We start from the raw sequence: 16061 nt of genomic DNA, 5'->3' as shown, positions 1-16061 counted from the left end.
TGGCAAGAATCATTCACCAGAATCTTGCTTTAAAATACAAACTCATAAAAGACACCATACCTTACTATAAATACAGGCCTGATCCAGTATTAGATTCAGAGTCTGACAGATTATACTATGACAGATCCATTATCACAGACAGATCAATCCATAATAACCAGCCGGATATAATATTACAGAATAAACAAGCAAGAACACCTTACTAATAGATATAGTCATTCAAAACACACATAACATACAGAAATCAATAAGTGAAAAGCACCGGAAATATTATGAAATGAAAGAGGACTTTCAAAGACCATGGAACATGAACAGGGCATACGTTGTCCCAAAAGTAATATCTACAACTGCTTATCATCCCAAAATCACTACACAATAGCTATAAATGATTAGATTACACAGAAATATTTCTGTAAGTCTCCAGAAAGCTACAATACTAAACAGCACTAGAATAGTCTGAAGATTCCTAGCAACTGACAAATGAGAATGTTTGGCTATGCCCTACCTCAGGTTTGATCAGCTTGATAAAAAAAAAAATTAATAAATAAATAAGCAATAAATTTCGATAATATGGAATGAAGAGTCGTGAGTCCACTATAGTGAGAGCGCACTAGGAGTTTTGAGCACATTTTTTGATCATGTTATGAGAAAGACATCATTAAATTAGAAAGAGTACAGAAAAAGATTCCAAGGAGACTGCTAGGAACCAAGCACCTAAGTTATTGAGAGAGCTTGGAACACAGGAGACCAACGTGTCAATACATAAAGTGTATAAAATCATGAGGATCAGAGATAGGGTGAACACAAAGTATTTTTCACAAGGACAGAGAATTAAAAATTAGGGGGCAAAGATTGAAGGTGAGAGGAGAAAAAACATAAAAGCAACTCAGAGAGAGCAACTTCTTCATGCAGACTGGAGTGAATTTGTGACAAACAAGTGGTTGAGGCAGATACAATCTGAACATTTAGAAGACATAATAAGGATAAGTACAAGGAGAGACGGGGTTACAAGGAATATAGGCTAAATGCGAGAAATGGGACTAGCTTGGTGAGCACCATGGACAAATTGGCAAAATGCCCAGCATCGTCACCAGGTACTCTTTTAGCCTCAGTCACTCATGCTAGTAATTTCTGAACTGATAATCTTTTGCCGTTGCATTGTATTGGTGGATTCAAATTCCGAAGTGGTGCTGATTGGGTTTCTCTTAGTTCAAGATTATGTGGGGCAGACTCGATGGACTGAATGGCCTAATTCTGCTCCTATGTCTCATTGTTTTTTAAATGCAGCATGGTGACAGGCCCTTCTGGCTCAGTGAGCCTGTGTGATCCAATTACACTCATGTATATGCCGAAGACTTTCACACAGTACTGTAGGATCTAAAGTGAGCTAGCCAATTGGATACAAAATTGGCTTGGTGATAATATTTAGAGAGTGGAAGTGGAGGGTTGCTCCTCAGTTTGGAGACTTGTGACCACTGGGGTCAAGTAGGCAAGGTTAGTAAGTTCTCGCAGACACTAAAATTAATGGTGCAGTTAACAGTGAAAAAAATAACAAATATTTAAGATTACATCATGATCTGGAACAACTAGGAAAGGGGACCAAGGGATGGCAGATAGAAATTAACTTAGACAAGTATGATGGGTTGCATTTTGGCAAGTTAAACTAGGGCAGCATTTCCACAGAGAATGGTAGGGCTCTGGAATCTTATGGTCTTATGTAATGGCACACCAGGTGGTAACAAAGTGTTTAAAAATTTAACAGGAAAATGCTTAGCCCATACAGTGTCCCTGTGTATTGTAAAGGTTGTCTGGGGTGCTTCAAGAGCTCTTCAGTTGTGGCCTGAACTTGCACTGCGTGTCTCTATATCAGAGGATATGTCCTGGACATATATGAATATAATTGCGAAGAAAGCATAACAGCCCCTCTACTTTCTCAGGAATCTGTGGAGATATGGCATGTCATCAAAAACTTTGGCAAACTTCTATAGATGTGTGATGGATAGTGTGCTGACTGACTGCATCACAGCCTGGTATGGGAACACCGATGCCTTTGAATGGAAAATCCTACAAAAGGTAGTGAGTTTCACCCAGTACATCAAGGATAAAACCCTCTCAATCATCTACATGAAACGTTGCTGTAGAAAAGCAGTATCCATCATCAAAGATCCTGACCACCCAGGCCATGCTCCTTTCTCACTGCTGCCATCAGGTAGAAGGTACAAAGAGCCTCAGGACTCGCACAATGAAGTTCCACTACAGTTACTACCCCTCAAGTATCAGGCTTTTGAACAAAAGAGAATAACAACACTCATTTAAGTGTTGACCTTATCTATTCCTCCAAAATCATAAGGGACATAATGGGATGAAAGAATACAGTATTTCACCTTAACAGGCTTCTGCAGTAACATATCCTGATGTAAACAGGCTGAACACACAATGTCTTTTTCTCAGTGAAGGGGAATAGAATTCAGGAGGGCAGGGGTTCAAGGGGAAGGGAAAGATTTAAAAGGGACCTGAGAGACAAATTCTTCACATAGAGTGTGGTGTGTGCATATGGAACAAAATGCCAGAGAGAATGGGGGGGGGGCAGATGAAATAGCAATATTTAAAAGACATTTCGATAGAAAAGATTTAGGGGCATGTGGCCAAACTAGGAATCAAGGTCAAACATAGACAAGCCAGATCAAAGGGCCTGTTTCTATGCTCTGTTACTCTATTAATAAAGGAAGGTTTTTCTATGGTCCAAGGCAAACAAGCCCTCAGTCATTGTAAGCAGCCTCTTTAACAGTATCTGCAAGTTAAGTAAGTGGGAAAGGGTTGGCTGATGGAGTACATATTGGCAGATATGAGATCATCTACTGTAGAAGGAAAAATAGAGGATCAGATTATTATTTAACTGGTGAAAGATTGTAGTTTGTTGTTATGCAGAGCGACTTGTGAGTGTTTGTGCCTCAAAGATTATAAAACTATGAGACCAAAAGACATAGGAGCAGAATTAGACCACTCAGCCTATCGAGTCTGCTCTGTCACTCTATTATAGCTGATTTATTACTCCTCTCAATCCCATTCTCCTGTCTTTGCCCTGTAGCCTTCGATGACCTTATTAATCAAGATCCTATCAACTGCTGATTTAAATATACCCAATGGCTTGGCCTCCACAGTCATCTGAGGCAATGAATTCCAAAGCTGGCTAAAGAAATTGCTTCTCATCTCTGTTCTAAATGGTCGTCCCTCTATTCTGAGGCTGTGCTCTTTGGTCCTACGCTTACCCACTATTGCAAAACATTGTCTCCACATCCACTCTGTCCATGCCTTTCAATGTTCGATAGGTTTCAATGAGAACCCCCCTCATTCTTCTAAAGTCCAGTGAGTACAGGCCTGGAGTCATCAAATGCTGCTCAAACGTCAACCCTTTCATTCCTGGAATCATTCTTGTGAAACTCATCTGGACTGTCTCTAATCCCAGCATTTCTTTCTTAGTTAAGGGGCCCAAAACTATTCATAATACTCCAAGTGTGGTCTGACTAATGCTTTATAAAGCCTCAGCATCACATCCTTGCTCTTATTCTTGTGCTCTCCAAATGATTGATAACATTGTATTTGCCTTCCTCACCACTGATGCAAACTGCAAGTCAGCCTTCAGTTCATCCTACACAAGGACTCTCAAGTCTCGTTGCTCCTCTGATTTTTGAAATTACTCTGTTTTGGAAAATAATCTGTGCCTTTATTCCTTCTACCTAAGTGCATGACCGTAAACCTCCCAACACTGTATTCCATCTGCCATTTCTTTGCCCAATCTTCTAATCTGTCTACACCCTTTTGTAACTTCTCTACTTCCTCAAAACTACCTGACCCCACCCCCACCTATCTTCATGTCATCTGTAGACTTGGCCACAAAGCCATCAATTCCATCATCCAAGTCATTGACGTATAATGTAAAAAGAATCAGTCCCAATGCAGACCCCTGTGGAACACCACTTGCCATCGGCAGTCAACCAGAAAAGGCTTCCTTTATTCTAACGCTTTGCCTTCTGCCAATCTTCTGTCTACAGCTTGCTAATATTTTTACTGTGATACCTTGTAAAAGACATTCTGAAAATCCAAGTAAATAACATCCATTAACTCTCCTATGTTTATCCTGCCTGTTATTTCCTCAAAGAATTACGACAGATTTGTCAAGCAATTACACTCATCTCTGCCCCCTGACACTCTCGAATTTCTGACATGCTGCTCATGCCTACCACAGTGATGATTGATGCAAAATACTTATTTACTTTGTCTGCAATTTAACTGACCTCCATTACTACCTCTCCAGTATTATTTTCTAATGGTTCGATATCCACTCTCCCCTCTCTTTTTATACAGTATATCTGACAAAATCGTGGTATCCTCTTTAATATTATTGGCTCGCTTAATTTCATATCTCATCTTTTCTCTCCTTATATTGATTTAAGTTGCTTTCTGTTGGTTTTGAAAACTTCCCAATCCTCTAACCTCCCACTAATTTTTGCTATATTATATGCCCTCTGTGTTGATGTTGTCTTTGGCTTCCCTTGCCAGTGCTGATTGATTCACCCTCCCTTTAGAATACTTCTTCCTTTTTGGGATGCATTTATCCTTCTCCTCCTGAATTGCCCCCAGAAACCCCAGCCATTGCTGTCCTGTCATCATCCCTGCCAGTCGTCTTCCAATCAACTTTGGCCAGATCCTCTCTCATTCCTCAATAATTCCCTTTACACTCTAATGCTGAAACATCTGATTTTAAAGCCTTCATCTCAAACTGGAAGGTGAATTCTATCATATTGTGATTACTGCCTCCTAAGGGTTCCTTTACCTTAAGCTCCCTAATCAAATCTAGTTCATTACTCAACACCCAATATAGTATTGTCTTTCCCTTAGTGGGTTTAACCATAATCTATTGTGTTGGCATTCCACAAATTCACTGTCTTAGAACCCAGCACTAATGTGATTTTCCCGATCTACCTATATTTTGAAATCATGACATTGCCCTTATTTCATATCTCTTCTACATTCTGTTAACATTTACATCTTGGCTACTGTTCAGGTACCTGTATGTATCTCCCATCAGGGTCCTTTTACCCTTGCAGTTTCTTAACTCTACCCTCAACAATTCTACACCTTTTGAGCCTATGTCTCCTCTTTCTGAGGAATTGATTTCATTTTTTACCTACAGAGTCACCCCACCCCCTCTGCCTTCCTGTCTGTCCTTTTGATACAATTTGTATCCTTGGATGTTAAACGCTCAACTATGACCTTCTTTCAGCCACATCGGAGTGATGCCCTTAACGTCATACCTGCCAATCTCTAAATCCGCTGCAAGACATCTACTTTATTCCATATACTGTGTGCATTCTAATATAACATCTTCAGTCCTGCACTCATCACCCTTTTTGATTTTGTCCAAACCTTACACTTCACCTCATTCCACATACTGCAATTTTTTACCTGTGATCCGCCTGTCCTTCCTCACAATCTCATGAAACACTGCATCAACTCGTATAGCAACTAACCCATCCCCAACTCCATCTCTCCAGCTCCCATCCTCTGCCAACTTAATTTAAACCCTCCTCAACACTCTAGCAAACCTGCCCACAGGGATATTGGTCCATCTCGGGTTCAGGTGTAACCTATCCTTTTTGTACAGGTCTTACCTTCCCCATGAGAGATTTCAATGATTCAGAAATCTGAAAACCTACCCCCTTTCAAGAAGGTAAATGGAATGTTGGTCTTTATTGCTAGAGGGACTGAAGTTAAGAGCAGGGAAGTTATGCTACAACTGTTCAGGGTACTGGTGAGGCTGTGCCAGGAGTACTGCCTGCAGTTCTGGTCTCCTTACTTTAGAAAGATATACTTTATTTTCCTCTTTTTGCTCTACTTATTTAATTCAACACACACACACACACAGATATTTGAAGGTGGTGTAGAGGGGGATAGCCAATGAGGAGAGATTGGGTAGGGGAATATAGTCATGGCAATTCAGAAGAATGAGAAGAGATCTTATAGAAACATATAAAATTATGAAAGGGATAGATGAGAGAGGGGCAAGAAATTTACACTGGTAGGTGATGTGAGAAATGAGGGATCTTGCCTTCAGCTATGAGAGGGGAGATATAGGAAGGAGATGAGGAGTGTCCCTAACCATAAGAACAATTCATAAATGCAAGAGATTCTGCAGCTGCTGGAAATCTGATGCAATACAGCTGTACGAGTCCTTCCCTGGAAGGACAGAGTAACTAATTAAGAAATGCTGTGAAAAGCTGGAATAAGAAGAGAGCTGATATCTGATGCACCATCAATAACTCACACTGAGACGTGAGGCGAGATATCAGCTTTTATTGACTGGAAGAAGGAACCAGGAGTGAGTGTCTATCATACTATGTCCTGGAGACTGAGGCCGAGCGTCAGGCCTCAGATCGCCTTTATACAGGGGCCTGTGGGAGGAGCCACAGGAGCAGTCAGCAGGGGGCGTGTCCAGACAGGCACATAGTTCACCACAATATCATCAATCAGGAAATGGCAGTTCAAACTTCTGGGACATGTACTGAAGAAAGAGAAGCTCGAACATCTTACAGTGATTGGAAAAATTGATGGAAGAAAGTCTCGGTCAACAGTGCATGACATTCTTGAGTTATATCAAGGGATGGACAGTCACAAGCTTTGAAGAACTTATTAGAACTTCTCAGATTAAAGACAGATGGCAGACCATGATTGCCCAGGTCATACAGCATGGCACATAATGATGATGATGGTGATGTACGAGTACACTTTAATGTTTTTATAATTTGGGTTGATTAAGTTTTATATTCGATGCTGGTTTTGCAAATTTTTCTACCTCTGAATTTTCAGTTGCAATGATTCAAAATGGTGATTTAGAATATTTGTACAGTCAACTGTTTGTAAATGTTTGGTGGATATTTAGTCATTTGGCTCTGTGTTTTTTGTAGTTTTGTAGTCTGCAACCTGGGTCACGTCAGCATAAATTTCATAGGCTGTTCTTATCAAAATAATTTTGTTATCTATCTAGTCTGAGCTAGTTTTCAATACAAGTACCACCACAAGGCAACTTAATTTTTGTCTTCCCTCGTTTTTTTGTCTTTGTTCTTTCTTTCCTCCTTACTTACAGTAGAGTGAGCTAGTTAGAGCATGAGCTTGTTACCTGCTGCTGTGCTTTATTATCATTTCTTTCTTACGAACATCTGAACAACAGCTATAACCAAAACATTTTTGACTTGTTCTTTACTTCCAAAGAACCTTCTGAATAATATTATCTCCAGATCCAACACTCATCTATCTCTTCAGGATCAAACTGATCTATCTATGTTGCTCCGATCCTGAAGAGATGTGGACAATACTGATAGGTTGGGAACCCCTGCTCTTGTCTAGACTATATATAGACAATAACCCCTGTTTGAATCTTCAAGCTAACCGTCTTTGTAGCTGATGCAACAAAATGGACAGACACATGAGATGGCAGATGCTGGAGTCTGAAGTAACACATGAAGCACTGGGCAAACTCAGCGTGTCAGGGTGTCTGTGCAAGGAAATGTTTTGGGATAAAATCTTTCACCTGGACAGGCTGTCCCAATTCCAGATGAAGTCTCAGTTCAGATGATCCAAAATGTCAACAGTCCACGTACCTCCATGGATGCTGCTGGACCACCCATTGAGATCCTGTTGCATTTTGTGTGTTGCGACATACATGTTGCATTGTCTGTTATTCACGACTTTCCTTCATGAGACCCAAGGGCCACATAATGACCTTGACTTGGCTCACAAGAAGGCTGTTACTTTGCTTGGCAAATACACACTCACTAAATAAATAAGAGCACAATACATGGGAGGAGAATAAGGGCTTTCAGCCCATCAGATTTGCTCCACCATTCCATCATGCCTGATTTATTAACCCTCTCAACTCTATTCTCCTGCCTTCCTTCCAAGACCTTTGACACCCTTACTAATCAAGAACCTATCAACCTTTGCTTTGAATATATCCAATAACAGCTTCACAGCTACCTGTGGCAACAAAATCCACAGATTCTCTATTCTCTGGCTAAAGAAATTCCCCCTTATCTCAGATCTAAACAGACATTATTCTGTTCTGAGGCTGTGCCCTCTGGTCCTAGACTCCCCTGCTATAGGAAAACATCTACACACTACTCTCTCGAGGTCTTTCAATATATTTCAACGAGATTCCGCTTCTAAACTCTAGTGACTGTCTGGTTACATGGATAAAGCAGAACTAATTCATGATATGCTGTTAGCATGCCCGTATCTTTAAAGTGAAAACTGATTATCAATGTGCTTTTACATTTCGCAATGCCCTTTTTAAAGAAGATTATCTATTAAATTGTGGCAAGTGAAATGGCCCAGAATCATTTACCACGTCAGCTGCATTTTCGGAAATTTAAGCTCCAAAGTATTTGATGGCTAAGCTGATTTGTGTTGTCGGATCAATAAACCAAACACAAAAATACATATAAAAGCTGTAATCCGCAGTCCTTAATGGAGTCATTCGGTTTGGAAAAGCCGCCTGCTATAGAGGTCAGTTCATTCATTGTAACTTCGCCATTATAAAGTTGGGCTCTGTGATTGCAACTAAGGAGAGCTGAAATAATTCCTTTCCTGAACTGACAGGCCTAGATAGAGTGGATGGGGAGAATGTGTTTTCAATAGTGGTGGAGCCTGGGACCTGGGGCACAACAGAATATACAAGGATATCTCTTTGGAACAGAGATGAGGAGGAGTTTCCTTAGATAGAGACTGACGAATCTGTGGAATTGATTGCCACAGATGGTTACTCTGTTCTGTAAGTATGCACTCACTATCAGTTGTGGAGGCCATTCAGTCCATTTAGTCTGCTCTATCATTCCATCAATATTGATTTATTAACTGTCTCAACCCAATTCCCCTACCAACTCCCTTGATATTTTGAACACCTATCAAACCCCACTTTGAATATACCCAATAATTTGGTCTCCACACCCATCTGTGGCAATGAATTCCACCGATTCAGCACCCTCTGACTAATGAAATTCCTCATCTCTGCTCCAAGGGGACATCCTTCTATTCTGAGGCTGTGCCCTCTGGTCTATCCTTTCCCCCTACAGGAGACATCCTTTCCAAGTCCTCTCTATCTAGGCCTTTCAATATCTGATAGATTTCAATGTGATTTCCCCCACCTCCCATTCTTCTGAACTCCAGTGAGAACAAATCATCAAAGGCTCCTCATACCTTACCCATTTCATTCCTGGGATCTTTCTCATGAACTGGACCCTCTCCAATGCCAGCACATCTTTTTTTAGATAAGGGGCCTAGAATTGCTCACAATACTCCAAGTGTGGTCAGGCCAATGTCTTGTAAAACCTCAGGGTTTATTAACAAGCCAATTCTGTTGAAGGATCAGTTAGAGCTGACTAGCAATTAGTGACATGGTTGGCTTAAAAAATACTCTCATTTTTTCTACACAATATTCCCATTTTGCTCCATTCTGGATGCTCCATTATAGGAAGGATGTAAAGATAGTGGTAATAGGTGCAAAAGAAATTTATCAGGATGCATTCTGAATTAGAGAACATGATTATGAAGGAAGATTGAAGGAGAAAGGGCTTTTTTCTTCTGAGCGAAGGAGGTTGGGAGGTGACTTGATAGAGGTGCATGAGATGCCCCAGAGTAGAACTGTCAGACTGGGTTACAGCTTCTTCCCTCAGGCTGTGAGATTATTGAATACCCTGCCCCCACCGAGGTCTCATTACTAGGACAGCGAGCTGTTTACTGTTTATTTTTTACCTGTGTTGCATTTTCAATTATATTTTATTAACTTACAGTACTCATGGTAATAGTTTAGTTTATGTGCCATGTGTGATAGACGTTTTGTGGGGTGCACCGTGGTCCGGAGGAACTTCATTTAGTTTGGTTGTTTGTGTGTACAGTCAGATGACAATACACTGCAATTGGGACCTGAACTTGACAAGAGGCACCGATAGAGTAGACAGCCAGATACTTTTTTCCCAGGGTGGAAATAGCTAATACAAGGGGGCATCATTTTAAGGAGACTGGAGGAAAGTATGAGAGATGTCAGAGGCAAATTCTTTACATAGAAAGTGGTGGGTGCCCTCCCGGGCGTGGTGATAGAGGCAAGCACATTCAGGGCAGTTAAGAATCTTTTAGATAAGCATGTGGATGACAGAGAAATAGAGTGCTACGTAAAAGGGAAGGGTTGGATTGATCCTAGAGTAGGTTGAATGCTTGTAGAAAGAAAGGATTGGATTGATATTAGAGTAGTTGAATGCCATGCACAATATTGTGTGCCGCAGGGCCTTTATGGTTCTGTAATTTTCTGTGTGCAGGTGAGTATGTCATGTTGAAAGACCCAAAACACACTGTGACCCTGGGTTACATCACTGACGATGTGTCTGAGTGTATCGCAAGATGTGTCATTCAATCTATGTCTTCTATGTTAAACTTAGGTTGTCATCCCTAGAGTGTCAGGGGCTGAGGGAAGGCCTTACAGATTTTTATTTTTAATAATGAGGTTAGAGAGTTAGAATATTTTCCCCTAAGGAAGAAGTATTGAACACGAAAGGTTAAGGGGGTGAGCTTGAAGACAGTGTGAGAGGTAGGTGCCTGGGATGGGTTACCATGGTAACAGTGCAAGCAGGCAGTCTGTTGGAGTTTAAGATGCTTTTAGATGGACACACAAATATGCATAAAATGGTCGGTATAGATGAAATATGAGGTCATTTAGTACAAATTGCTATTGAGATCTGCACAACATCCGGGCTGAATGGCCCATTCAGTGCCATACTGTTCCAGGCTCCATGTTAATTCCTCCTGGAGAAGGTGAAATTATTTTTCATAATCTTCACACTGGCTATGGAGGATTAACTTCTGAAGCTCAGTGCCTTAACGAAGGATGCCCAGACAGAAAGTTAATCCTACGTTGAACAGCTTGGAATATATTGGCATGGATTTAAGGAGCAAAATTACATTTAGGTGAAAATAAAGCAGACAAGTGTGCTGGTGTCACATACCATGAGGTCCTGCCGTGTCTGGAACATATTGATGTAATTCACATAATGCGCATATTCCATTTGGCTGAGAATAGCTGTCATACAAGCCACGTAATTGCTCTGGAAAGAAAAGAGAACAGAGTCAATTTGAGAGGAATCAGAATCAGGTTTAATATCGCCGACATATGTCGTGAAATTTGTCAATTTAGTGGCAACAGTACGTTGCAATCATTATAATATAGAACAAAAAAGTCAATTACAGTAAGTATATATGCGTATACTAAATAGTTAAATTTAAAATAGTGCAAAAACAGAAATAATAAAAAGAAAGTGAGGTATTGTTCATGGGTTCAATAACCATTTAGGAATTGGATGACAGAGGGAAAGAAACTGTTAGAACCATAGAACATTACAGCACAAAAACAGGTTTTTTGGCCCTTCTTGGCTGTGCTGAACTGCTTTTCTGCCGTTCTTGAATCACTGACACCATCTTCTCAATAAAAGATGATCTATCTGGCTAGGTTTCAAAACACATCATTTAGGAAACAGTACAACAGAGCAACAAACAACCCGTTCGGAGTACTCAGTGGGTCGAGCAGCGTCCGTGATGGTGGGGGAGTGGAAGAAACTGTTTTGTTTGAGACCCTGCGTCAGGATGACAGCTGGCATGAAGTGGAGAAGAGAGGATGGGTTGAGACTGGAGCCCGAGGCAAGGAAAAGCTTGCAGCAGAATCCTATTGAAACACTTATTTGGCCCTTTGTCAGAGCAGATGATCAGAAGATGTTTCCACTGGCGGAAAGATCTAAACTTAAGGCGTTACTTCTCAGGAGAGGTGTCACAGTGAGTGATTAGTTCCTTACCCATTTAGAAATGAGATGAGAAGGAATTTCTACTCTCAGTGAGATGTGAGCCTTGGAAATTCTCTACCACTGGCAGCTGCCTGCTGAATCATTAAAGGCTTTCCAAGGCTAAGACAGATATTTGGGCAGTTGGAGAAGCAAAGGTAATGAGGAGGAACAGGCAGTAAAGAAAAGATGAAGCAAAGATCTGAACAGTTATTGCTTTACTAACAAAGGGTACTTCTGTCTTATAAAGTTGTCCAGCACAGAGATGGATCCTTTGGACCATCATGACAGAATTGGTGGCCTTTTGGCTAAGTTTATGGATGATGCAAAGTTAGATGGAGGGACGAGTAGTGTTGAGGAAGCAGGAAGCCTGAAGAAGGACTTTGATGGATTGGCAGAATGGGCAAAGAAGTGGCAGATGAAATATAGTGTGGTCATGCACTTTAGTAGGAGGAATAAAGGCATGAACTATTTTCTAAAAGGAGAGCAAATACAGAGATTTGGATCGCAAAGGGACTTGGGAGCCCTCATGCAGGATTCCCTGAACGTTAACTTGCAGGTTAGTCGGGAGTAAGGAAAGCAAATGTAGATGGGTGGACCACCCTGCCCGATGTAGTGTGGAGTCAGAAACATTAGAAACATTTAGATAGGCAGATGGATGATAGAAAAATGTAGGAAAGAAGGGTTAGATTGATCTTAGAGAAGGCCAGAAGGATATTGTGCTATAATTTTTAATTTCTGGGTTATGTTCTAATATTAATATTCATTTTGAAAGGACTAATATATAAAAGCAAAGATGTAATGTTGAGGCTTTATAAGGCATTGGTCAGACCACATGGGAAAAATATGAGCTGTAGTTTTGGGACCTTATCTGAAAAAGGACGTGTCAGAATTGGAAGGTCCAGATGAGATTTACAAAAATGACCTCAGAATGAAAAGGCTAACATATGAGGAGGGTTTGATGGCTCCGGGCCAGTACTCACTGCAGTTCAGAAGAATGAGGGGGATCTCATTGAAACCTAGCAAATATTGAAAGGCCTAGATAAAATGGACATGGAGAGGACATTTCCAATAGTAGGAAAAATCTAGAACCAGAGAGCACAGCCGTAGAATAGAAGGACATCCCTTTAGAAAAGAAATAAAAGGAAATTTTTAGCCAGAGTATCTATGGAAATCATTGCCACAAATAGCTGTGGGTGTGTCATTAGGAGTGTCTAAGGTAGAGGCTGTTATAGCACAGTACAGGCCTTTGTAAGGGCATCAAGTGTTATGGGCAGAAAGCAGGAGAATGGGGTTGAGAGGGGTAACAAACCAGCCATGAGGAAATGGCGGAACAGACTCGAAGGATGAAATAGCCTAATGGTCTTATGTTAGTGCTGACCTCTCTGCCTATCTACACTCATCCTACTCTCCTACATTTGCTCTGTGCGCCTTGACTATTTAAGTTCCTCTTAAACACAATGATTTTTTCTAATATCCCCAACTTCACAGGCAGCATGTTCCAGATGTCAACCGATCGCTGTCAGAAAACCTTATCTCTCACATCCCCTTTAAATCTCCTTTCACTTACATTAAGCTTTTGCCTCCTAAGTCTCTGATTTCCCTGCCATGGGAAAAAAATTGTATCTACTCTGTCTGTGCCCCTCCAATCTTCCATACTGTACTTCCATCATGTCACCCTTCAGCCCCCTCCATTCCCGAGAAAACATTCCCAGTCTATCAAATCCCTGCATCTCGGCATTGAAACCTTTAATCAGGACAGACGCAATGAGACAGCAGATTCTGGGATTTAGAGCAACAACACACCAAAACCCATTTCCGAGTTTGACAATTTCTCTCCTCCCACAGACGCTGTTCAATTGGCTCAGTTCTTCCAGCAGATTGTTTGCGGCTATGAAGTTTCAGATTAATCTCTCTCCAAAAGGTGTCAATGAAACTTGAAGAATTTTAAGATCGACACTTCCTCTTGGTAAAAGTACACCAGCCATTTAAAAAAAAGGAGTATTTCTCGAAGCTGCCTTTTTAGCAAATTTTCCACTGCCATTAGGTCAAAATCGGGTCAAAATGGAGCATCTTCTGCTGTCAAACTAACCTCTTTCTTGACACAGTAATCGTACAGCCGTTCATGGTATTAGCCGTTCACAATTTTCCTGAGCCAGGCATTGTCAGAGTGAAAGTAACAAATGGAAAAGTTCTGAGGGGACTGCATATAGGGTTCAGTGTCAATAGGTTTGTTCTGCAATTCTTGTACCATTTTTCTGTGAGCTTGTGTTGTGTGAAATCAGGTTCGCAGGTTCAATGAGAGGGGACAGAAGGCATTTGCTACTGGTAAATAAGATAACCATTTATTTACAGGACACGACAAACATTAAACATTCAGTAAACTACTTAAGTTACACACAGTGGGAAATACTTATCTAAAGTGTGCACCTGGGCTCCCTCTTACTGTGACATACTTCTATCATTACCATGGCACCGGTCATGATGACCCGGAGAATGATAAGGCAAGAGTGTGCTTTCAGCATGGTTCTGCCATATTCTGCCACGCCCTGATGACATCAGCTACACGGCAGCTGGCGGAATGGCTGCAATGCTCCTTAAATGGGCCAGTCCCATAGGGGAGCGGCTTTCAATGAACAAGCAAAAATAGGCCCGTACTGCAATACTGCAAATGCGGATTGATTCAATTTCTTTTAGGTTTCCTCTGGATGCTCTGGTTTCTTCCCACAACCCAAAAGGTACACGAGTTAGGGTTAGGTTATGGGCAAGCTCTGTTGGCATCTGAAGCATGGCAACCCTTGCAGGTTGCCCCCAGCAAATCCTTGGCACATTTCACTGTATATTTCAATGTATGTGTGACAAATAAAGATAATCTTTAATTTATCCATCATTAGTGGTAATGATCTCTCACTTTATCAGTTGATAAGAGCATTTATCAGGAAATGTTTTCAAAATTAGTGCAAACGAGAAAATCTGTTTCTCTACAGAAACCGATTAACTGCATGATCATCCTATTGGTTCTGGACTGGATAGCTCTTCCAAAGAACATAGTTAATTATGACGGACGGAGGTACTCAAAATCCAGTGGTTGGCGAGTTAGGGTACGAGCTCAGAGGCTGTGATTCCAAATGCGGCGAATACGGCAGTCAAAGTTCAGAGGCTTAGGTCCCAAGGGTGGCAGATCTGGAGATCAAAGTCTGAGGGACAAAGCACAGGGTTGGCAAGTCTGGGGAAGCCATGCTGGTGCTAGAATGTTGTTGACACTTGTGGGCTGACCCCAGCACATCCAAAGGTTGTGTTGGTTGTTAACACAAACAATGCATTTTGCTGCATGGTTTGTTGGACAAGTGAGAAAATCAATCAAAGCTAATCAAATCAAATCTGAAATTCCCTCATTACCCTATCCATCTGCCGCCCTTTGCAAATCTATCTGATGTAAAATGCACATCCATATTCCTTTTAACTGCAGAATATTTTGATGCCAAACTCTGATGTGAGATTCAATAATACAGGCTTTCACTCATACGGTTGATTGTGAAGTTGGAAGACGATGTAAATCATTACTAGTACAGAAATGGTCACTGAAACCAACAGATGGAAATTATAGAAACATAGAAACTAGGTGCAGGAGTAGGCCATTCGGCCCTTCGAGCCTGCACCGCCATTCAGTATGATCATGGCTGATCATCCAACTCAGAACCCTGTACCTGCTTTCTCTCCATACCCCCTGATCCCTTTAGCCACAATGGCCATATCTAACTTCCTCGTAAATATAGCCAATGAACCGGCCTCAACTGTTTCCTGTGGCAGAATTCCACAGATTCACCACTCTCTGTGTGAAGAAGTTTTTCCTCATCTCGGTCCTAAAAGGCTTCCCCTTTATCCCTAAACTGTGACCCCTTGTTCTGGACTTCCCCAACATTGGAAACAATCTTCCTGCATCCAGCCTGTCCAATCCCTTTAGAATTTTATACATTTCAATAAGATTCCTCCTCAATCTTCTAAATTCTATCCTCTATTGAAACCCGTTCTTGTAAATATTTATGAGAAAAGGCAACTGAAAAAAGTTTCTTCTCCCCTGCACTTGCTCAGGAAGACGGCATCCATCATTAAAGACTCCCCACCACCAGTAGTATGCCCTCTTCTCATTGCTACCATCAGAGAGGAGGTACAGGAGCCTGAAGA

General features: G+C 41.2%; 1 protein-coding gene across 1 annotated transcript in view; it reads right to left on the bottom strand.

Annotated features, from left to right (window-relative positions):
• Positions 1-16061, bottom strand: part of LOC132391940 (dedicator of cytokinesis protein 2-like) — a 1209929-nt gene that overhangs the window by 389120 nt on the left and 804748 nt on the right. The window contains exon 28 of the mRNA XM_059965744.1: positions 11052-11150. Coding sequence (XP_059821727.1) covers positions 11052-11150 — 99 coding nt within the window. The remainder of the gene's footprint in view (positions 1-11051; positions 11151-16061) is intronic.

The sequence above is a fragment of the Hypanus sabinus genome, chromosome 3 (assembly GCF_030144855.1).
Source record: "Hypanus sabinus isolate sHypSab1 chromosome 3, sHypSab1.hap1, whole genome shotgun sequence".
NCBI lineage: Eukaryota > Metazoa > Chordata > Chondrichthyes > Myliobatiformes > Dasyatidae > Hypanus > Hypanus sabinus.
This window is presented reverse-complemented; position numbering and strand designations above follow the sequence as displayed.